The sequence below is a fragment of the Gracilinanus agilis genome, chromosome 5 (genome assembly GCF_016433145.1).
Source record: "Gracilinanus agilis isolate LMUSP501 chromosome 5, AgileGrace, whole genome shotgun sequence".
In the NCBI taxonomy this organism is placed as follows: Eukaryota; Metazoa; Chordata; class Mammalia; order Didelphimorphia; family Didelphidae; genus Gracilinanus; species Gracilinanus agilis.
Window position 1 is genome coordinate 212,536,205 of NC_058134.1, and position 25,403 is coordinate 212,561,607.

Below are 25,403 nucleotides of genomic sequence, written 5' to 3' on the forward strand. Positions count from 1 at the left end.
GGTTTTGATAAATTATTTTAGTTTCCTTTCTCTGATTCTTTGTGTCGAATCACAAAATTATGAAATATTGTAATGAACCCAGTTGTTAGATGAATATGATAAACTGTGTAATCAAGCAAAATGAAACAGTAATTGTGAAGTTTGTTTTACACTAAAAATGTCAAAGTATAATATACTTTTACTGGAGCCATGTCCTAATTATTTATGTAAACATATTACCCTTTGAATTTAATTACCTTTGATTTTAAAAAATCATCTTCATATTATGATTCTAGAAACATATTATTTAAAGTCTGTCATGAAGTTTAAAAAAATTTAAGGATATTTTATTTTGCCAATATATAATAACAGTTTATTTTGCCAATGTAATAACAATTTTCCATATAAGTTTTCTGAAAAACAAGCAATTCAATCTGAGTTATATAGGTTTTATCATTCAAAACATATTTTGTGTTGTTCGTTGTTATAAGAGAATATTCATATAACATGAAAACCCCAAAATAAAAGCTCAAAAAATCTAAAGTGAAAGGTAGTATGCTTTGATCTGCATTCCAACTTCAACAGATCTTTCTTTGGAGGTGGGTAGAGTATTTTTTGTCATAAATCTTTCAGAATTATGCTGGATTGTTGAGAGTAGCCTAGTGTTTCACAGTTGATCATCCCATAATATTGCTGTTACTATGTATAATGTTTTGGTTCTACCTATTTTTCACTCTGTGTCAGTTCATGTAGATCTTTCCAGCTCTTCCTGAGATCTTCCCCACATAACCAATCTGTTTCCAAGTCTTGTTATTTCTGCCTTCAAAATCTTTCGCGTATACATCCACTTTTTTCTATTCATTGGTACAGGCTCTTGTCACTTCATGCCTGGACTATCTCAGTTGACCTCGTATCTCTTCCCACTTCAAGCTATCCTTCACTCAGCTCTCAGGGATCGCCCTCCGGCACAGGTCTGGCCATGATACCACTCATCTCTACTCAGTAAACTCAAGTGGCTCCTTATTACCTTTAGGATCAAATGTAAAACCTTCCATTTGTCATTTAAAACCTTTCAAAAATTTGGCCTTCCATTCCAGTTTTCTTATATTTATACTCCAAGTACTGTATGATCCAGGGCTGAGCCTCAAACATAACTTTCCATCTTCTGACTTCTTACCTTAAAATTCTCCAGGCCTGAAATGTTTTCAACTCTGCCTGACATGAAATTTAAAACCAACTAAGTTAAATACACTGATTAAATTTTGTAATTTGATACTTAGATCACTAACTTTTTTTTTTTGAATAGGCCCTACATGTCTCTTGGAACTCTTCGAGATCAAGTTATTTATCCTGACTCAGTAGAAGATATGCATGAAAAAGGATATACAGACCAAGACCTGGAATTCATTCTCCACAATGTTCATCTCTACCACATTGTTCAGAGAGAAGGAGGTAATTTTTTTTCTCTCCTTGGTACATTACCTTATTGTCATCATTATAATATAATATAATATAATATAATCAAATATAATTCTTGTAATGTAAACTTTTCAGATACTGTTGTCCCTCTATTTTTTAAAAAGAAAATTATGCCCTTGATTGATTAGGAAAGTAAGCTATATCAAGTATTTGACAGGTTTTCTTCTTTGCTTCAGTCCCTGATGAAGAAGTAACCTTTCTGCTTACCAGAGTCAGAATCACAGATTTAGAGATGGGATGGACTTCAGAAGCTGTACTCTTGATCTTCTCTTCTCCTGTCTCTTTCAACAGATACTTCCCCCTTCAAATCATGAGCCCATCTCTCTCTTTTAGTCATCAGTTAGTCATCAATCTCTCTGAATCTACTATCCTTTTTTCTTATTGCCAGCAAACACTCCAGATATGCCATATTCTTAAAAACAACATAAGCATCCCCTCAAACTTTCATATTATAGCTCACCTCCCTTTAATAGTCAAAATCCTAAAATAAAATTGTCTATATTAGTTGTCTCCATTTCCTCTATCACTCATTTCTCAGTCACTTGCAATCTGGCTTCTGACTTCATTATTCAGCTGTAATTGCTTTTTCCAACATCACCAGAGAACTTTTTTTGCTGAATCCTAAAGCCTTTTCTCAGTTATCCTTGTAGATCCCTCTAGCACTTGGCACTATAAACCATCTCTTCCTTCTGGATGCTCTCTGTTCTCTGGGCTTTCACTGCCCTCTTCTGACTTTCTCTTTACTTGCTATTCCTTCTCAGTCTCCTTTGCTGAATCACCATACATGACCCACTATTAAATATGGGTGCACACTAATTAGGGGTGCTCCTAGACCCTCTTTTCCTCCCTCTACACTGGCATTTGGTAATCTCATGAGTGAAGTTAAATGATTCTCTGATATTATATATATTACATATTAGTATATTTATATATGGGGGCAGCTCTTGAATCACTGGATAGAGCATACTGAATTGGGAAGACCTGAGTTCAAATTTATCCTCAGACATTTACTAGATGTGTGATCCTGAGCAAGATGTTGTGAGGATAAAGTGAAATGGTATTTGTAAAATGCTTTGCAAGCCTTCAGGAGCTATGTAAGTATTATCGTTATCATCATCATTGCTATTATTATTATAATACTTTTTCTGTCCTGAGTTCCATCCCCTGCTAGTTATTGGATGTTTTGAATTGGGTATCCCATAAGTTAAAATTCTTAGGAGTCATTTTTCCACATAAGCAAATATTAAATGTCTTTTGATTTCTCTTTCTTCTTTACCTTTTTAAGCTTTTCCTGAGTTTTTTTATTTGAGAATCTACTTTTCCATTCAGCTCTGATATTTTTATCAGGAATGTTTAAAAGACCCCTATTTCATTGAATACCCATTTTTTCCTGAGTTTTTCTGGGTAAGTGATTTGTGGTTGAAGTCCTAGTTCCTTTTCCCTCAGGAATTTCATATTCTAGAACATCTGATCCTTTAATGTAAGAGCTGCTAAAGCTTGTGTTTTCCTGGCTGCGGCTCTATGATATTTAAATTGTTTCTTTTGGGCTTCTTGAAATATTTTCTCCTTGACCTGGGAGTTCTGGAATTTGGCTTTAATATTTTTGGGAATTATCATTTTGGCATCTCTTTCAGGATGTGATTGGTGAATTCTTTTAATTTCTGTTTTACCTTCTGGTTCTAGAACATTATGGCAGTTTTCCTTGATAAATTTCTTAAAAGATGATGTCTAAGCTATTTTACTTTATTGTGGTTTTCAGGTTGTCCAATAATTCTTAGATTATCTCTCTTGGATTTATTTTCCAAGTCAGTTATTTTTCCAATAAGATATTTTGCATTTTCTTCTATTTTTTCATTCTTTTGACTTTGTTTCTTCTTGTCTCATGGAGTCATTAACTTCCACTTCCCCAATTTGAATTTTTAAGGCATGATTTTTCTTGAGTGAGCTTTTGTAACTCCTTTTCCATTTGTCCAGTTATAAAGAGTTATTTTCCTCCAAGAATTTTCATACTCCCCACCCACCCAATTTGGCCATTTCTGCCTTTTAAGAAATTCTTTACTTCAGTACATTTTTGTATATATCTTTCCATTTGGCAATTCTTTTAAAGAAGTTCTTCTCTTTGTATTTTTGTGTTTCTTTTACTAATTGGCCTAGTTTTTTGAAATATTATTTTCTTCATTATTTTTGTGCTTCTTTTACCATGATGACTTTTTTCATGGTTTTCCTATATCACACTCATTTCTTTTCCCAATTTTCTTTTACTTCTCTTATTTGATTTTAAAAATCCTCTTTGAGCTCCTACATTAATTCTTTTTGGTCTTGAGAGCAATTCATATTTTTATTGGAGGCTTTAGATGGGGCACTATTGCCTTTTTTCTTCTGAGTTTGTCTTTTGTTCTTCCTTGTCACCAAAATAATTTTCTATGTTGAGTTTCCTTTTTGTTTGATTATTTTCTTGCTTTTTTCTTTTTTTTTAATTTAAAAAGCTGTTAAAGATGGGTTCTCTTCCTATGGTATAAGGAGCACCATTCCAAACTTCAGATTCTTTGTGCAGCTGCTTTCAGAGCTAGTTGGGGGATCTATCTCCTTTCACTTCTTTCAAGGTGGTATAATGTAAGGAAAGTTATATTTAATACTTCTCCCAGTCTATCCTCTGATCTGTGAGTAATTACAAGCATTCTTTTCTGTCTTAGAACTGATAACATGATTCCATTTTCTCCTGTGGCCACAAGTGCTGATATGTGCTAGTGCTTCTTCTTATCCTGGGACCCCCAACCCAGAACTAGGACCTGGATCTGGGTAGGGGCAATGTGCATGGTCCTTTGCACCTAGAGCTAGAAAAGGAAACCCTGGAATCTCCTTCTATTTTTTTCCAACTTAATTTAAAAGTTTTTCCCATGGTTACATGATTCTTGTTGTCTCCCTCCTCTCTTCCTTCCCCCTTCCCAGCGTTAACAAGCAATTTCACTGGGTTATACATATATTATCACTCAAATCCTATTTCCATATTCTGTAATCTCCTTCTGAGTAGTTTTTTAACCTCTCTTATTATCTGTGGCTGAGAACTCCAGAAGCTTTTGCTGCTGATTTAGCTACTCCGATACCTGCTGTTGCTGTGGAACCTGCCTTTACATGCTGCTTTGTGTTCCACTTCCATGCCAAGGCACTAGATCTTTCATACCAGCCTTTTAACTTGATTTGGACTGAAAAATTATTTCTCTTTGTCTATCTTTGGATTATGTAATTTCAGAATTCATTTTGAGGCATTATACCATAGTTTTTTGGAGGACAATTTGGCAGAGATCAGGTGGGTCTGTATACCTTCTCTGCTATCTTGGCTTCATCACCTATAGAAATAATTTTTGACAATTGTTATCCAACATTTTGTGATTTAGATTCTCTCTTTCCCTTCACCTCTTTCCCCAAGGCAGTAAATAGTTTGATATAGGTTATACCAGTGCTGTCATGCAATAAATATTTTCATATACCTTATGCCATGACAGAAGACACATCACATATACAATAAAAAACTCATGAAGGAAATAAAGTGAAAAACAGCATATTTTGATCTCCAGTCAGCCTCTAACAGTTCATTATTTGGTTGTGGGCAGTGGACAGTATTTTCCATCATGAGTCCTTTGAGTTTATCTTGGAACCTTGCTTTACTAATAATAGTTTAGTCCTTCCTAGTTGATCATTGTACAATATGTCTCAAACACATCTTTTCCCCCAAATCCATTCCTTTTCTGAATTTCCCTAGTCACCTATGGGACATTCTCAATTTTTCACTTTAATCACCCATCCCATACAATCAGTTGTCATGTCTTCTAGTCTCTATCTCCACAACATTTCCCAAATTGGTCCCATTCTTTTTACTCATATGGAAACCAAGGTAATTCAGGCCAACATCACCTCTTGCTTAAACTTTGGCTATAGCCTTCTAACTGACCTCCTTGCATACAACTTCTCACTTCTCCAATCTATCTTCCACACAGCTAGCAAATTATTTTCCTAAGGCACAGATTTGATCATGCCACTCTCCTATTTTAGAAATTCCAATGTTTTCCTATTACCTCTAGGATTTTTACTACTTTTCCTGATGTATTCCATATGCATCACTTCCCCTTGTGTACTATGCATTCCACCCAAATGGACTTTTTATTGTCCTTTTTGCTGAACATCACACCTCTCATCATTGCACATTCCAATAGGCTCTCTCTTTAGTGCTGACTAAAATTAAAACTGTGTTTCATTTTACCAGCATACCCTCTATCCTACAACTTGTACTGTCTCTAAAAGGGTGAGGTTCACAAAGAATGCCTACTAGTACTATTACTACTCTTAGCATTTTAGGGACAACCCTGAGGGATTAGGTTTCTACTATATTCATTCACAAGTCCCTACTAGTGTACTTTGCATTAATAATCAACTAGACTTAATTATGTTTTGACCACAAATATTTACTAAGATAGTAAAGAAGAGTAGAATTTTTAAAAATTCCCCCCAAAAGCCTGGGGAGTATGCTTACACAAATTGTGTACAGGATGTATGAGGAGAATGGGCACTAACTTAAAATGGCAAGATCCTGAGACATATATGTAAAGACCAAATGTCAAAGGGGGAGATCACAAATCCTACTTCCTGAAAATCCTTTTCTCCCTTTGTAAACTCTTCATAATAGTGTAATTCTCTCTTGGTTTCTGAGTATCAATGACTTTGTAGTCTATAACCTACACTTTTCTCTGCCACAAGAGAATACATTTCCTGAATCTGTCTCTCTCAAGTGCTATCTTTCAGGCTAGATGCACTGCCTGTGATTGATTTAATCTCTATGGTGACTTGGTCATTATTGTGAGGAAGAAAAGGGAATGTGAGGAAGGAGAGAGGAATTTCTAATTCTCAAGTTGAAAGTCTCTGAACTGGAATTATTTTACTACTAGACTGATTGTTTTAAGTTGTTTGTTTTTTAATTTTTTAAAATTAAAAAAATCAGTTCCAAATTCTCTCCCTTTCTACACTCTTCCCTCACCTATTTAGAGGGCAAGAAATGATACCTATTATCTATATATATATACATATATACATATATGTATGTATGTATTTATATACATATATTCATGCAAAATATATTTCTGCCTTAGTTGGGACAGGGGGAGATAGAGAAAAATAAAAATAAAGGAAAAATATGTTTTAAACCATATTCTGAGTCCATCAAATCTCACTCTGAGGGTGGACAGCATTTTTCGTCAAGAACCTTTTGTAACTGTGGTGGATCATCATGTTGTTCTGAGTAGTTAAGTCCTCCCACAGATGATTTTTGCTAAAATATTTGTTACTTTGTAAAAATGCCTCTTGGTTGTGCTCACTTTACTTTATATCAGTTCACATGAGTCTTCCCAGATTTTTTCTTAACTACTCCTTCATCATTCTTATAACATATTAACAGTGAGTTAAATATCATAATTTGTTCAGCCATTTTCTGACTGATGGGTGCATCCCCTCAGTTTCCAATCATTTGGCACCACAAAAAGAGCTGCTTTAAATGTTTTTGTATATATAAGTCCTTTTTTTTCCTTTGATCTTTTGAAATATGGACTTAATAGTGGTATAGCTAGGTCAAAAGTTCAACCAGAATGATTGAGTTGTACCAATAATTACAGCTGTACCAACAGTGCATTAGTGTACCTATTTTCTACAACTCCTCCAGCATTTGTTATTTTCCTTTTTGGTCATTTTAGCCAATATGATAGGTATAAGGTGATAACATACAGTTGTTTTATTTTGAATTTCTATAATTGCTTGTGATTTAAAGAATTTTTTCATATGATTACTGATAGCTTTGATTTCTTCTGAAAACTGCCTGTTCTTATCCTCTGACCATTTATCATTTGGGGAATGGCTCTTATTTTATAAATTTGGCTCAGTTCTTTATATATTTGAGAACTAAGACATTAAGACAAACGCTTCAAGTGCCTATCACCCTATGCTTTCCTACTTTTCTCTAACTGCATTAGTATTGTTTGTGTAAAAACTTTTTAATATTTTATTATTAAAATTATCTATTTTATACCCCGTGAACTTCTCATTCTCTCATTTGCTCATTAACTCTTTACCTATCCATAGTTCAATGTAATTTTTTCCATGCTCCCCAGTTTGCTTATGATATTACCCTGTAAGTCTAAATTATATACCCATTTTGACTTTAGTATACACTGTATAATGTGGATTCATGTCTATTTTATGCCAGACTATTTTCTAGTGTTGTCAGCAGTTTTTGTCAAATAGTGAGTTCTTGTCACAAGAATCTTTGAGTTTGTCATAGACTAGGTTACAATGCTCATTTGAGTTTGTATATTTATACCTAATCTATTCCATTGGTCAATCTCTACTTCTTTTCCAGGATCAAATTCATTTTATGATTACTATTTTGTAATATAATTTGAGATTTGATATTGGTTGACCCCCTGTTTTCATATCTTTTTTATTGAGAATTTTGGCCTTTTCTTCTAACAGATGATTCTTTTCTATCATTATAGAGTAATTCTTTGGTAGTTTGATTGGTATAATATTAAATAAGAAGGTAATTTAGGTAATATTATCATTTTAAGTTGTGTTGGTTCAATCTACTATGAGCTATTACTATTTCTCCAATTAGTTATATTTGTTTTTATTTATGTGAAGAATGTTTTATAATTGTGTTCATATAGTTGTGTCTTGTGTGTCTATTGTGAGTGTCTTGGCAGGTAGCTTCCCAAATGGTTTTTTAACGATTGAAGTTATTTTAAATGGAATATCTCTTTCTGTCTTCATGATGGATTTTGTTGGTAAAATATAGAAATGCTGATGATTTACATGGGTTTATTTTATGTTTTCCACCTTTGCTAAAGTTGTTCATTGTCGACTATTTTTTTGGTTGACTCTTTAGTCCCTATAGTCCCTAACTATACCATTATGTCTCCTGCATAGAATTATAGTTCTGCTTCCTCATTTCCTATGCTCATTCCTTTATTTTTTTGTCTTATTACTATAGCTAGCATTTCTAGGACTATTTTGAATAATAATGGTGATAATGGATATCCTTGCTTCAACCTGAATTTTATTGAAATGATTTCTAATTTATACTCATTATAGATGCTTGCTTTTGGTTTTATTTTTAATTTTTTTTAAAAAACCCTTATATTCCACCTTAGAATCAATACTATGTATTGGTAAGGGCTACACAATGGGGGTTAAATGACTCGCCCAGGGTCATATAGCTAGAAATGTCTGAGGCCAGATTTGAATCTAGAACAGTGATGGGCAACCTTTTGAGCTTGGTGTGTCAAAATTCACCAAAAAACCAAGCATAACTCGGGTGGTGTGTCACTTCAAGAAAAAAACAAAATAATTTCATGATATTTATAGTTTAAGTAACAAAAATGTATAATTGTAATATATAACTGTTTTAAATAAACCGAAATAGGTAAATTAATACAGTTAGAATTGTCATCTATAGTGCACAGAGTATCTACACTACACTTCAGCAAATGTTTCATACTTCTCTGTATGGGGCTGTATGTGTTATCGGAAATGGCCACATGTGTCAGTGCTGACACACGTGTCATAGGTTTGCCATCACTGACCTAGGACCTCCTGTCTCTGGGCCTGGCTCTCAATCCACTGAGCTACCCAGCTACCCCCTTGCTTTTGGTTTTAAATAGATACTACTTGTCTTTTTTTTTTTTTTAACTCTATCTATTCCTGTACTTTCTAATATCTTCAATTGGAATGGGTACTGTACTTTGTCAAAATCTTTTTCTTTATCTATTGATATAGTCACATGATTTTTGTTAGTTTTGTTATTCACATGTCCAACAATGCTTATAGTTTTCTTAATATTCAACCAGCTCTGGTATAAGTCCTACCTGGTTATAGTGTATTATCTTTATGATATATTAGTATAATTTCATTTCTAACATTTTATTTGTTTATTTCATCAATATCATTAGGGAAATTAGCATGTAGGGGTTTTTTCCCTCTGTTTTGTTCACTATCTGGCTTAGATGTCAAGACCACCTTTGTGTTATAGAAGGAATTTGGTAGAACTCCTTTTTACCTATTTCTTTCAAGTAATTATATGGTGGTATAATTAGTTTTTCTTTAAATTCTTTAAATATTTGGTAGAATTCACTTGTAATCCATTTGGAGCTGGAAGTTTTTTCTTAGGGAGCTCATTTATTATTTATTCTAAAGTAGAGTATTTTAGTACCTTTTCCAAGGTTACATGGTACATAGTGGCAGAGCTGTAACTATCATAGTTCTTTCTAGAAGCACTTTTAATAATGTCCTATCCTTTGGTAGTAATAAAGGTGTTCTTAACTGGCTATGTACATGATAAAATCTCAAAATAAAAGATATTTTTTCTTCTTTTAAATGAGGTTTATTCTTGTTTGCTTACTGTACTTTAAGAACTTAATGTACACGTGAGACTATTTCTTCACAATATAACACTAGGAGTAAGTTGCAATAAATTCTTTTTGGATACTTGTTTAAGGTTTTATGCAAGGAAGAGTGGAACTAAATGAAGTTAATATTCTACCAGTTGAAAAAACCTAAAAAATGTTAGTGTACAAGGTTAAGAAATTAACTGCAAAAAAAATCAGGAAGTTCATACACATCTAAAAAAAAGAAACCATTCTCTTTTTCTTGGTAGAATAACTGATTAAATTAGTGGCAGAATTATGGTTTCATAACCCTCACATTCATACTATCTAACTTATACCCTATTAAGTTTTAGTAAACTAAAGGACATTTTTTTTAAAGTCTAAGTTCAAGTTTCCTTTAAACCCACTAGTATACCAGCCCAAGTGCTTATTCCCAAAGAGAAAAATAAGAATAATTTCTCTTGAAAGCCTGAAATATTTCTCTACTTTTAAATTTTCATGAAAAGTTTATTATTGGAGTTATTTACATAAATTGGCTAATTATCCTTAGGTTCATGAGAGGTGAATCCTTTATATTAAAAAAATTATTTGAAAAATGTTTTATGGGAACAGGTAGGTGACTCAGCAGATTGAAAGCCAACCCCAGAAATGGGAAGTCTTGGGTTCAAATCTGGCCTCATATACTTCCTAGCTGTGTGAGTCTGGGCAAGTCACTTAACCCCCATTGCCTAGCTCTTACTGTAAACTCTTCTGCTCTGGTACCGATACATAGTATCAATTCTAATATGGAAGGTAAAGTTTTTTTAAAAATAGTTTAATGAAAAGGTTTTCATTTTTTTTAGTCTTTTCAAGGAGTCAGCTTTTAGTTTTATTCATAATTTCTAAATTTTCTTTCTAATTTATTTCTGCTCTAATTTTTAATATCTCCTTTTGTGCTTCTTTTTGGTTTGCTTCTTTTTCAGCTTTCTAATTTTTAAATGCATATACAGTTCATTAATCCTTTTTTCTATTTTGTTAATATATATTTTTAGGGATATGATTTTCCCCTGAGGACTGCTTTAGCTACATCCCAGAAATTTTGGTATGTTGTTTCATCAATATCAGTTTATTTCACACAATACATTGCTTCTATGATTTGTTCTTTGATTTACTCCTTATTTCCCATTTAATTGTTAAGTTTCCATTTGAGTCTGTGTCTTGTTTATAGTCTCTGAACTGATGATTATTTTTATTACTGTATGATTTCCGCCTTATTATAAAAGTTTGCAATATCGCCATGCATTAATACACAGTCAAATTTTGTAAGTTCCATGGATATGTAGATTCTTTATATGTATATAAAGAATATGTATATTCTTAAGCAGTACTATTAAGAAGATGCTATAAGATTTTTGGATCTAGTTCCTCTAGCAATTTATATCTTTTCTATTTTGCTTATCTTTTTGTTAGCCTTTCCAAAAATTGAGAAAACACTGAAATTTCATGTCAGTATTTTATTATTATCTATATATTCTTGTAGTTCAACAACCCTATTCATGCTGGCTCTCTTCCCATGACTCACCATCTCCCCCATCCTAACCCACCCTCTCTGCCCCCAAGTTTGGAGTTTTGCTGATTAATTTTTATTCTTTCTTACATTTATCTAGTTATTTAATCATTCCTATCTTCTCTGCTCTTGTTTATATAGTCAAATAAGATTCTCCATTTAACTTGTTTTTATTAAGTTAAAAAATTTTTTTAATTTTCCACATATTTTTCTCCAAAAGGATCTCTTTCCCTTGTTTTTTTTCATTATTGATCTTCCTGTTCTATCTAATCTATCCAAGAATCGTTTGGCATTATTCTTTGGTTCATGGTCCTTATTTAGTCTTGCTTTAGTCTCTGCATTGTTCAGGGAATTAAAGGTACATAGGGTACCTTCTAAGCCATTTCTGTGTTATTGTCTTGTAGATATTAGCCCTTTACCCATACTTCTTCTATTATGCCTTGCTCTTAGAAATACCAGTTTCTCAGCAAAGAGGATATTGCCTCAAGCTATCTTCCTATGTCTATGTGTTTAAAGGTTATGCATATCATTATTGACCTTTTTCCCCCACCTCCACTTCTTTCATTTTTCTCCCATTTCCCTCTCTAGGCATGCTATGCCCAACTCTGACTGGTGTCTATTGACTGGTAGTCTTTTTTTTTTTTTAAACCCTTACCTTCTGTCTCAGAATTGTTACTAAGTCTCCATTCCAAGGCAGAAGAATAGAAAGGCCTAGGTAACAGCAATGACTTCCCGGGTCACATAGCTAGGAAGTTGAGGTCAGATTTTAACTCAGTACTTTCTATCTCCAGACCTGACTTTCTCTCCACTGAGCCACCTAGATGACCCTCCCTCAAGGATTCTGATTCCTCTTTTCCTAATGCAGGATGAATGGTCAATGGAAAGCCCAAATCCCTGAAGACCATACTCATTGTAAGATTCCCACATCCATTTCTAATATCTCCCTTCTCTCATAGAAGCATTCATAGTGGTACCTCTTCCCTCACTTTTTTTAATACTTCATTTTGCCTCCTTATTTATTTTTCTATAGGCCCTCTTTTTCCTTGGGGATTACAGGATTTATTATCTCCTCATTGTTAACCTTTGAATTGGTTGGGGTTCATCACATATTCCCGTCTCTTATTTTTTTCCTTTTGTGTTCTCTCCATTCTGTAATTTAGACCAGTAATAAACATTGATTCATCTCTAGGCAGGGTATTGTAAGGCTTAATCCATGACATTTTGGTACTGTTTCTCTACCATCATTTCTGCTTCCTCCCTTGTCTCATTGTACACTGTATTTGGTTGTATTCATTTACCTCTCTTGAATTTTTGTTGATTGGTATGTTTAAGAAACAATTTCTTTAAGTCTGATTTCCTTTTAGAAATGCTTCAAATAAGCCTCTTTTTTTGAACAACCATATTTTCATTTATTATTAGGTTCAGATTTGCCGGGAAGGTCACTTTGGGCTATTTATGTGTTGGATTGTGGAAGCTGAAATTGATTTACCTCTTGTGCACTCTCTTTGGAGAGTTTTGAAAGGTCATGAAATTTGGAAAAAAATGTCTAATCCTCTCTCTGGGACACAAGACCCAGAAATCTTGCTCAATATTTTAAACATGGAATGCTTCCTTGAAAAGTTGAGTACTGAATTGCTTGGAAAGTATTATAGTGTCATGGGTATTAAAGGGCATAAATATCTCCAGAAATTAGATATACCCCACATATTTTCAATTTTAAAATTGGAAAATTAACAGAAACACAAAAATTTTTAGGATTACAACATGATATTTATTAAAGTTAAGCCAGGGAAGACTTCTGGAAGTTTTTTGAGAATAACCAGGACCCTTTCAAAAATTACTGCTGTGTTGAAAGTAAGAAATGTTATTGTTATTTTTAACTTTTATCTACTATCTTGGAATCAATACAATGTATTAGTTCCTAGGCAAAAGAATGGTAAGCACAAGGCAATGGGGATTAAGTGACTTGTCCAGGGTCACACAGCTAGGAAATGTCTGAGACCAGGTTTGAACTTAGGACCTTTCATCTCTAGGCCTGGCTCTCAATTTACTGAGAGCGCCATATTATTATTTGATGTTATTATTTTATAGGCCATCCTCTGAGGAGGAGGAGGAAATAGTTTTAAAAGCATTTATTTATTTATTTGTTCAAGTTTAATTATTATTTTGAATATTTTCCCATAGTTACATATTTCATGTTCTTTCCCTCTCCCCCAAATTCCCCTAACCCCCCTTAGCTAACATATAAGATATTTTTAAAAATAGAAGCTCTCACAAGCAAGGAATTCTTGACCAGATTCAAATTGAAAGCAGTGCCTGATTCTAGAAAAGAGTATTCCTATTTGTAAGATTAAGGCCAAATTTCATATGTCAGTAAAGTATTATATGTCTATTTTAGAGATCTTCTTGAAACGGGAACTCTGCATGATAAAAGGGCAAAATAGTAAACATTGGAGGGGATGCAGAAAATTGGAAACACTAATACACTGTTGGTGGAATTGTGAACTGATCTATCCATTTTGGAGAGTAATCTGGAATTATGCCCAGAAAGTTATAGATCTCTGTATATACTTTTAGATCTGGAAATACCATTTTGGGTCTGTTTTCCAAAGTGATCAGGAAAAAAGAGAAAAGAACCTTTATGTTCTAAAGTATTTATAACAGCTCTCTCTTTGTGTTGGCTAGAAATTGAGGGGATGTCCAACAATTGAGGAATGGCTGAATAAGTTGTGGTATATGATTGTGATGGAATACTACTATGCCATAAGAAATAATGAACAGGTTATTTTAAAAAATATGGAAAGACATGATATTGAGAAAATCAAAATGATTAGAACCAAGAAAACGTTATATACTTCTACAAAAAAAATTAAAAAAAAAAACAAAAAACTGTGACTGTCTACCTCCAGAGAAAGAACTAATAAATAGAAACAGGAAAGATGTAGATTATATGTATATATAATATGCATACATAATAAGTATATAATTTACATATATTATACATAATATATTCATATTTTTTGTCAAGTGATGCCTTCTTTGGTGTGGGGAGGGAAGGGAGAAAAATACCTGGGAATTTTTATGTGGTCAACAAACAAAAATTAGAAAAAATAACTAGAACTCTGTACCACAAGAAAATAGTCCTGGCAGCTTTGCATTAGCCTGTCAACAGAAACATTTTAGCATTGGCAGATACTATAGTCAGAAAAATATGTAGATTATTGGTGGTAGCCTTTTTTTTATAAAGATATTTTATTTTTACCAATTACATGTAATAACAAATTTCCACAGAAGTTTTCCATAGTTATATATTCCAAATTGCCTCCCTCCTTCCCTGATGGTAGCCTTAAACAAAAGCCTTAATTTGATTTTTATATATGGCTTAAAGATCACATAACCTAGAATCACACAGCATGCCTATATCTGCAAAGCCCAGAGAAACAATATGGTGACCAAAGAGACTCCATCGGATTCCTGGCCACCATCTTTGTCTTGACACTTTCCAGTGCTTTGCACTAATCACATGTTAACTACCTCTCAGACTGTTTTCATTCCTCTGCTCTCTCAGTGCTTTTTAATAGTTCCAGTTCTACATCTCTAATATCTCTTTTGCACTGCTTTCTGCACTGCTTCATAGGCTTTCCCCTAGACTAGAACCCTTGTCCTTCCTCAGCTAGCCCACCTTACACTGTCACCTCCTGCATCCAGCCTGGACTCCCCCAGGCTATACTTCCATTTGCTTCTTTCTACAGAGAGCTTCAGAGAATAAAACATCAGCACCTTCCAGGAGGTTGGACTTTGAAAAATAATCTCAAATAGTTTACATACATCCCTTAATGTACTTCTCTTCAACTACTGACACCTCCTAGATTTGTTTTTCAATATTTAGCATACTCCCACTCTGTCATACTGTACCTTTCCCAGTAATTCTGAACCTCTCCCTGCTGATGTAAAAAGCTGTTTCCCTGTTCCCTGTCCCCAATGACTTAACATATTTTATTCCAATTTTCAACCCTAATCCCACCTCAGACCCTCAAACCTTCCCCCACCTTACTGCCCCTAGTGTTCTATTTCAAAATCTGTTCTGTTCACCCCTCCCACCATATTGCTGGAAGTCTTCCTCCTCAACTAAAAGCCACCTTTTACACTTTTTCCTTTTTCATTTCTTTCATTTTCTGGCATTCACTGAACTCCCTCTTGATGACACCGTGTTCCCGGTCATTCTTTCCAGTAATGGTTGTAGTTTTACTATTTCCCAACTGGCATTTCTTGGCAGGAGAGTTTGAATATTTCTTGCTTCCCAATGACCCTTCCAGTCTCTCCTTTCACCATTATCACTCAGCAATCTCTCTTCCTTTGAGGACCGTGCTATCCACATTTATCACCAAATCTAGATCCTCCTGGTTCTTATCGATTGACTTCCCAGGCCATTTTCATTTCTTCTTGGATAAATCCAGGGTCTAGCTTGCAGTCTTTCTTCCTGCCCTAACTTATGTCTTCTCAACGAAAGGATTTCACTTCATATGCTTCATTTTTTTTAAAAGAGCCCATTCACTAAGAGCTTTCCTTTCCCTTTCTCTTCATTTTATATCATTCATATATCTTTGTACACTATCTCCTCCTACACTGTGGTCATAGATGAAGAAGTAACCCTTCTTTTTGCCAAGGCTGGTGCTTCTTTATGTAGCCTCAATCCCATCTTCTCCTGTCTTTAACAGAGCACTGTCCTCATTTATCATCCTAACTCTCTCTTGTCTTTAGTCTCACTCCATAACAACTTTCCTCATCCTAGAAACACTTCATGTCCACCTTATTTTTAAAATTTTGTTTCATCCTAATATCTCCACTTGTTATCATCCCAAATTTCTCCTCATCTAAACTCTGAGAAAGCCATCCATCCTGGGCACTGCCATGTCTTCTCTCCATCTCTCTCTTGTCTTTAGTCTCTCTCCATCACAACTTTCCTTGGCCTAGAAACACTTCACATCCACCATATCTTTAAAAAATTATCTCATTCTACCATCTCCACTTATTATCACCCCAAAGTTCTCCTCATCTAAACTCTGAGAAAGCCATTCATCCTGGGTACTGCCATGTCTTCTCCCTATGTCTTCCAAACCCTTTTTCTTTCTGGCTTTAGACCACATTACTCAAAACTACTCAAAAGACAGGAGTCTTTTCCTTGCCAAGTCTTATGGTTTTTTCCAAGTTCTTGTTTTTCTTGACCCTTTTTTAGAGCTATCAGAGTTTTGGGCCTAGAGTCAAGAAAAACGAATTTCAGATTTGGCCTCATAAACTTACCAGCTTTGTGACCCTTATTGCATATCTTTGTGGTGTTGTTATTCAGTCATTTTAGTTATGTCCTATTTTTTGTGACCCCCTCCTTTGGGGTTTTCTTGGCAAAGATCCTGGAGTAGCTTCCATTCTCCAGCTGATTTGACAGATAAAGAAATTGGGGCAGAATTAAATGACTTTGCCCAGCATCACATAGCCATTAATTGTCATAGGCCACATTTGAAATCAGAAGGATGAGTCTTCCAGACCCTAGGACTAACACTTTATCCACTGCACCACCTAGCTACAAATTAAACTTCCTTTTGTTAATTATTCAATTACTTGTGCCTCATTTTTCCCAATGTCGAAACCAAATTTAGAGAGGTCTGGCCCAAGAACTACTTCCAGATTTGGCTTAGTTGTCAGAATATGATGAAAGACCTTAATCTTTTTCCTGATGATGAAACATCTTTCTTTCCAGCTCTAGTTATGCATCACCAACTGTCTTTTGAAAATTTCAAATTGGAGGCCTTGTAAGAGTCTCAAACTATATATGCTTCAAATAGAATTCATTATTCTCCCCCAAACTTTCTTATTACTGTTGAGAGAGTGAAATAATTAAACTTTGGTATTAGTTGATATTGGTTGTTTTAATTTCCTTTTATGATTTATTTTAGTTAAGATTTAGTCCTGGCTGTTAGCATACTCTGTTCACTAAATGAAGCCACCCTATTTTCTTAGAAATTAAATTAGTTCTAGCAGTAACACCCACTTAATCATTTAGTTAATGAATAACTTTGAGGGGGCAGCTGGGTGGCTCAGTGGAATAAGAGCTGGACCTGGGAATGGAAGGTTCTGGGTAATAATTTGGCCTCAGACCCTTCCTAGCTGTGTGACCCTGACCAAGTCACTTAACTTCCATTGTCTATCCCTTACCCCTCTTCTGCCTTATATGCAGTATTGATTCTAAGACAGAAAGTAAGAGTTAAAACAAAGAATAACTTTGAAGGGAAGAATATTCTTCATTATATTAGAATATATTTTATTATTATCCGAAGAGTAGATTAAGTAAGAAATCCATAGCCTTTTTTCTCCCTTTCTGATAAGCTAGTTGCAGTCCTGGCAGCCCCAAAACTACAGGTTTCTTGGCATTGCCCTTCTACATCAACACTGACAACAACAGGTCACCAACTAGCCGTTACAACATATTGCAAAGTGTTCATTACAACTCTGTAAATCTTCAACTTCTCTGCTATTTTGACTTGCCCGTATCACATCTTTTTAATGTACTATAAATACCTTAAACTTCCCTGCAATGCCTTTCCCTCTCTGTAAATTCTCAACAAATGAAAACTAAATCCTCTCTCACCTAGTAGGGTCTTCTTTTTCACCTTAAAAGAAAGCTCTGTAAATCATTCCTTCATCTTTGAGCCAACTGGGGTCTCTGTGGCCATTGATTTTAATCTAAAATCTGGACCTATCTGAAATCATTTATACTAGGAATATTATCTTTCCTTTATGGATAAAGACATTTTTGACAAGGATATAGATAAAGAAATTTCTTTGACAAGGACCACAATTCTTCTGATCATCCAGGCCTCCAATCTTGCTGTTCTTTTGGACTCCTCCCATGTCCATTCCTTGGCCAAATCTTGTTTTTACCTTCATAGCATTTCTCACACGTATTCACACAACCCCCCACCCCCCCATGACCTCTTGTTCAGACCTTCATAATAGCTTTCTAATGGTCTCCCTGCCTCTAGTTTCTCCATCCTTCAATCCATCCTTCACTCGGCTGCCAAATTATTTTCCTAAACAGAAGAGGGCACTCTGCTATCCAATATCCAATGCCCTCTTTGACTTGCAGAGCCACCTGTTGGCCCTTCCCACCTTCCTGGCCTTCTTACTCCTCCCCTTCATCCCTGAAGTCCACCATTCCCCCACTCTGCCCTGCTCACAGGTCCTCCTTTCTCTGTGACTTTGCACTGGCTCCCCAGACTCGACTTCTCTGACTTTCCATAAAGAAATCATTCAAATCTCTGTTTTCTTCCAAAAGCTTTTTCTTGTCTCCATGAACTCCATTGCAAGTCTTTTCTCTCAGAGATCACCTTCTACTCCCCTTCCAGGGGCACAGGGACCTGCCCATCGTCTCCACCATTAGGAGGTGAATTCTTTGAGAGCAAAACTTTTCTTTGTGTCCCCAGGAGTTAACATAGTACCTGGCTTTCTCAGTGCTTCCTGATTGACTGAGTGACTACCATTCAGCATAAAGTGGGAAATCTTGCTATTTTCTAAGCAAATGCCCCAAAATAACAGAGGCCAAAAGGAGGAAATACAGAAACAACTAAGAAAGCAAAACGTGGTTCGATTGGGGTTTTAGTGTTAAAAAATCACTCTACTGCAAATATGAATAACATGGAAATAGGTTTTGAGCAATAATACATGGATAACCCAGTGAAATTGGTCATCAGCTCAGGGAGGGAAGAGGGAAAGAACATGAATCATGGAATGATTGGAAAATATTCTTAATTAATTAATTAAAATTTAAAAACAATAAAATTTAAAAAAAGAAAGCAGACATATTCAGTTTAAAACACAAACACATATATAGACCTACAGAGATATGAGATATCATCCAGAGAATTCATCTGAATAAATTATTAATGAGGATTAGTCCTGAGTGACAACTTCAGTTACAGGATACGAGGCCACTGTTAGCCATAATGTGATGGAAAAATGTGGTGCCTCTGCAAAGAAGGATGCAATGCAAAAAGCTCATGTTCGTCTGTCCCAGGAAAAATCAAAGTTCCCTTGTGGAAACTACGTGACTTGGTGGATAGAGTATCAGGCCTAAAGACAGGAGGTCTCTGGTTCAAATCTCACCTCAGATACTTCCTAGCTGTATGATCCTGGGCAAATCACTTAATTCCCATTGCCTAGCCCTAGAGATACTTAATATTGATTCTAAGATAAAAAGTAAGAGTTTAAAAGAAAGAAAGTAAATTTCCCTCCATCTGCTCTGCATCCTCACCAGCGTGCCTCATCATTTCTCAGCTTGAGGAATGATAATTTCTTAGATTCTGAGCAACATCAATCCCAGTAGAAGTCATCAGGGTTATGGGGCCTGAGATGCAGCATCTGGGATAGACGTGTAGGGAGAATTCTCTCCAGAATTCTTTCTCAAAACTCTAATGTCAAGGGGGCAGCTGGGTGGCTCAGTGGATTAAGTGCCAGGCCCAGAGATGGGAGGTCCTAGGTTCAAAGCTGGCCTCAGACCCTTCCTAGCTGTGTGACTCTGGGCAAGTCACTTAACTCCCATTGCCTAGCCCTTAACTATCTGTCTTGGAACCAATACACAGTATTGATTCTAAGGTGGAAAGTAAGGGTTTAAAAAAAAAGGCTAATGTCAACAAAATTGGTGGGATTCTGGGAATTCTGGGAAAGAGTTTGGTTGGCTTTTAATAATCATTTCAAATATCTACCGTCTATAAGTCAATATCCATCATATTCCATTCTTTTTTATGTAATCAGGAAAATAAAGTATCTTTAAAAAAATAAAAATTAAAACAAAAAATGCAGGATCCAGGACAACTCCAAGGGACATAAAATGCTATCTACCTCCACAGAAGGAACTGACAGAGTTTGAATGCTGATTGAAGCATAGCATTCTTCACTTTATTTTCTCCCTGAATTTTCCTCTGGTGTAAGCAATGTTTCTGCTTTCATATGATGAACATAGAAATATGCAATATATGATAATACTTGTACAACCTATATCACATTCTTTGGGAGGGAAGAGGAGTAGAAAGAGAAAGAATCTGGATTGAAAAATGTCACAAAATAATTATTTAGAATATATAAACATGCAATCTGGAAAAAAAGTTAAAAACAAGGAAAAATATGATTAACAAAAAGAAAGAGAAAAAGATTACTAGCACTGATGGGAGAAGTTAAGAGAAGAGACAATATGCTCAGTCTCCTTCAGACCCAAATTCACCTGGGCAGCTGCAAAGGTTTAAAAAAAAAAACCAAAGGATCATCACAAGGAATCCTCTACCTCCAAGAGTCTTGTCTCTTCAGTTGTACTGTGGGTTATGTGCCTTGGGAAGGTCCAGAGGGAATGGGATGTATCAGAACAGAAGGTAGGTTGTTGACCTCCAGAAAGTGGATAGGGAGAGTATTCCTTACCGACAAGGTACTCAAGCCTGTTCTTCATTTTTTGTTGAATTAAATAAATCTACCCTATATCTGAAAAAAATAATATTTTGTTTCTGCTTAAACAGATCTCTTGGAATCTCTTTCTTTCCTGATGCTTCCTCCTCTTGTGTTCTCTTGGAATTTTCTTGGTTCCCTCTCCATTTCTGGGCTCTGGAATTCTCCCAGGTCCAGTGCTAATGCTGCTACCACTGTATTGTGCTCCTGGCCAGCCCCGACCCAGAGACTTTGCTATCTGTTTTCCTAAGATGCCCTGGGTTGGGAAAATGTCTCAATGGGATGTTTTCTTGTTCTCACCAACCAAAAATCAATCTGGTTCTTTTTTATCTTTTTTTTTTAGATCATTGTGGAAGAGGAGTGTTGGGAGAGTGAGGCAAAAATCCTCATTCTCACTCCTTCATCTTGATTCTACCTCATTTTGGGCCTTTTGAAGACCCAACTTCACCATAGATAGTTTTTGAAAAAAATTATATTAAGTGGAAATTTGAAACCATGAAATTGCTTTGAATGACTTTTGAGATCTTATAGATAATAAGTCACAAAGAAGAATGAACCTTCATTTTTCATTACCCAAATTCGTTGCATATGCCCTATATAGAAATATCTTGTAATTAGCATGATAACAAGTAAACCTTACAAATACCTCCAGGAAAGGAAGCCATTGTTAATGGAAAATGAAAGAAAAATTTTAACAATAAAATGTGCTTTTTCATACGTTATTTTGTCAGGCTGGGATGCTGTCATGGATTGGAAAGATGTACTCTCAGGAGGAGAGAAGCAGAGAATGGGCATGGCTCGGATGTTCTATCATAAGTAAGTACCATATATTATTTTACTCATGTAAATATTATTGGGGGGGAAACTTTGGGAAAGGAAGTTTAGTAGAGTGTGCATCCTTTAGTCAATGAACAATTATTTAAGCACCTACTATTATGAAGCACTGTGCTAGTCACTGAAGCTACATCTGGTCACTGAGGCTATATATACAGAAGTAAGAGAGTCTCTACCCTCAAGAAAATTTCATTTTCCTGGGAGTTGGGGGGGGAATACATGTTCACTAAACTAATGGAAAAAATAAAAATATGTACAAAATAAGTACAAAGTATTTTTTGGTTAGGTTAACAACTAGAAGTGGAGGTCAGGAAAATACCTCCTAAATGAGATAACCCATAAGCTGAGCCTTGAAGATAGAACTGAGAGAAATTAGCAAAAATTAGATATGAAAAATGAGTGAGAGGGAAAAGTCAAGGATAACTATGAGATTTGAACCTGAGTGAGTGGAAGACAACTATTCTAGAAACAGGAAGAAACAGAACACTAGAAACAGAAATAGGAAGTTAGCAAGATGAGTGTGTTTGAATTAAATAATAATGGGTCCTGACTGGGCATGCTGAATTTAAATTGTCCTTGGGACACATTCAGGTGCAAATGTCCAGCCAACAGTTGGAGCTCAGGAGAGGGATGTATAGCCTTCTAGCCAGATATATAGACGATTTCTGTCATCTGCATAGAGTTCATTGAATCCAGTGGAGCTTTACTGATGGACTTCCCATTGATAAACTTTGTCATTTGCCCTCCTGTAAATCAAGTAAGAAGCATAGTTCTTGCAGTAGAAAACACCTGTTTATGTAAATATTGCTCTTGCTTCTTAATTGTTTTCAGTTTCATGATTTTGTTATCTTCCTTTCAGTTTTTTAAAAACACAAAATGTTTCCACTATTTTTCTTAGAAAAGTAGTATGAAGTAATCTAAATGGATAGATTGTGTGGTTTATTATAATATATAGAGTGCTACATTCTTGTCCAACAAAATGAGTAATGTTTCAGTCACCTTCAGGACAACTATAAAATCACAACACAAAGCAGCACTTAGTTGACTAATTTACTTGACAAAATTAATAAGATATTTCACTTTTAGTTTGGTGAGTATAATTTGTTCCATATTGTCTTTTGTGTCAGGAATTCCTAACAATTATTTTGTTGTTATTTTTTATCTTATTACCATCCTTTTTATGGGGTTCAGACAGAAATGATGCTGGGACAAACCACTATCTTGATATTAACTCATTGATAGTTAATATTCTAAGAACTATTGCAGAGGCAGAGAAGAGTCTTTATTGTGGGGTGAAATAATACTCATTCTCTGTGCTACAGTTGAAAGTATCTTTAGTACGACTCAGATAACAGGTAGAACAAATGGAATGAGCACCTCATTCTGTTACTGTGAGACTTTGATCTTCTCTGCTAAATGCCTATAGTTGGAAGGTTTTTCATTCTATGTAGTATGGAGATCATGAATATTTGATATGGCATATACTTTTTAAATTTACCATTTTATTTCATATGTAAAAAGGTTATTTGATTTAATGTCTGTGGAGATGTAGGGTTAGAAAAGTGGAAGTGTACTCTGAAACATTAAACCAGAGATCTAAAGAACAGAAGGAGCTGGGATAGGTGGCAAGTAGACATGTGAGGCTTAACTAAGCCCCAAGGGTAAGAGACTGGCATCTAGACAGAGCCATTTCTATCTCTAGAAGTCACTTGGGGCAGGCAATAATTGAATTCCCCAGCATGGAAGTTTTTTGGTTCAGTCCTCAGAGAAAGTACTATCAAATGATAAGAAATCAGAAAATGGACAGTTGGGGTATATCAAAAAGAGACTAGAATTGCCAAAGATCCTAGGATGAAGAAAATTCAGGTAACATCATTAGCATAAACAGAAATCAACAGGGAACTTCTTAATAATACAAGGAATCTCTAAATTAATCTCAAAAATCTCTGATAAATATTGAGAAAAAGGAAAATGAATCAATATCTGATGAAGCAGAAGATTCCATGGATTCCTAAGAGAACATGAAACAATAGCACTGTGCTTTCAAATGGTTTGAGAGAAATAAAGATCAAAATGACTGATTTCCTAGCCTGAAATAATTGGGAATTTAGAAAAACTTGAATTCATGGTGACAAGTCTCAGTAGAGAAAAACAGAAAACAAGTGATTGGGAATGCAAAAATAGAGAGATAAAGAACAATCTGAAGAAGAGAAGCAAAAAGCAATAATGTTAAAAGATCCCTCAATCTCAGTAAGAGTAGTCTTAAAGACAAGCTACATAAAGATAATATAAGGATCATAGGAATCCCTGTAAAAATAAGAAATTAAAAAGCCTAAACAGCATATAAATAATACAAGAATTTTAGTAACATTTCATATTATTAATGATATTAAAATACATGATTAATTCAATAAATAACAGCAAAAGTGTAGAGAACTTCTGAACACAGAAAATAGCATGCAAATCAAAAAAGTACATAAATTATCTCCTGGGGAAAAAAAAAACAAACCTATACTCCAAACATTTGAAACAAGTCATTAAGCACTTATATGCCAGGAACTTTTCTAAGTACTAAACACATGGTAGTTAAATGTAATAATTCAGATGACAAACAGCAAATCTGTAAGAGAAGGGAGGAAAGACCTTAACATATAAAGGAAAGGAAATTAAAATTTTATTTCTCAACTATTCTGCACCCACCAGAAATTTTAAAATGGAAGGGAATAGTGTGTTCTGAATTACAGAAGAACTCAAGATGCAAGCCACAGAAGTATACATAATAAATCGGAGGCTAATAATCATTTAAAAAGATGAACTTCATGCCAACTCTGGGAGGGAGGGGAAAAAGCTGGGAGACAGTTGGATTATATAACTTTGGACATCTTATGTAGACATTTTTATTACATGCAATTTGTAATAAATGACATTTAAAAAATAAAATAAAATAAAAAAGATGGACCAATAAAAGAGAAGTTGATGCATCTTTGCTCAAAAATAACAACAAAAGGTCAGTCATGGACAGATTATTTATTTTTAAAACACTCCAGAAAGAAGAAATACAAGAAAGATAAATAAGGGCTACAATCAAATACAGGTCAAGTGATGAAACAAATTACTCAGAAACAAGAGGGGAAAATAACTTATTAATAGAAAGACACTTATGGTGTTTTTTAAAAAGCACAACAGAAGGATCATGCAGAAGTTTCTTTCTAAAAGTACATAAGGAGATAAGAGTAAAAGCAGAACATAAATAGGAGCGATGGTAGAGAAACAGGTCTGTAAATACAATGATTAAGTCTGGCAACACCCTTCCTAAATGTGAAAGAATATTTTGTTTTTGTTTTTTTGTGGAACTAAACTGTAGAATAGGAAGGCTCATAAAAAGGTATGGAAGAAGAATGATAGCAAGGAATCATGACATATCTTAATCAAATCAGTGTCAAGAAGTGAATGAAAAAAATTCCAATCTCTCAGAAAAAAAAGGTGTATGGGAGAATGAGTGAGGCAACAAAAAGAAGGAATTGAAACTGGTAGAAAGAAAGGGGAAAATTTCAATTCACTGGGGTGAGAGACTCTAGAACACCAGGGATGTATTCTTTAATAGGAGATGGGAAATTCAAAAGAGATAGAATATGTAGGAATTTGGGGGTGGTCAG

General features: G+C 34.8%; 1 protein-coding gene across 3 annotated transcripts in view; it reads left to right on the forward strand.

Annotated features, from left to right (window-relative positions):
• The window catches only part of ABCD2 (ATP binding cassette subfamily D member 2), a 105,724-nt gene that overhangs the window by 69,509 nt on the left and 10,812 nt on the right, over nucleotides 1–25,403 (forward strand). For all 3 annotated transcript variants that reach the window (XM_044677858.1, XM_044677860.1, XM_044677859.1), the window contains exons 7-8: nucleotides 1,286–1,431; nucleotides 21,645–21,729. In XM_044677858.1, the coding sequence (XP_044533793.1) occupies nucleotides 1,286–1,431; nucleotides 21,645–21,729 (231 nt within the window). The remainder of the gene's footprint in view (nucleotides 1–1,285; nucleotides 1,432–21,644; nucleotides 21,730–25,403) is intronic.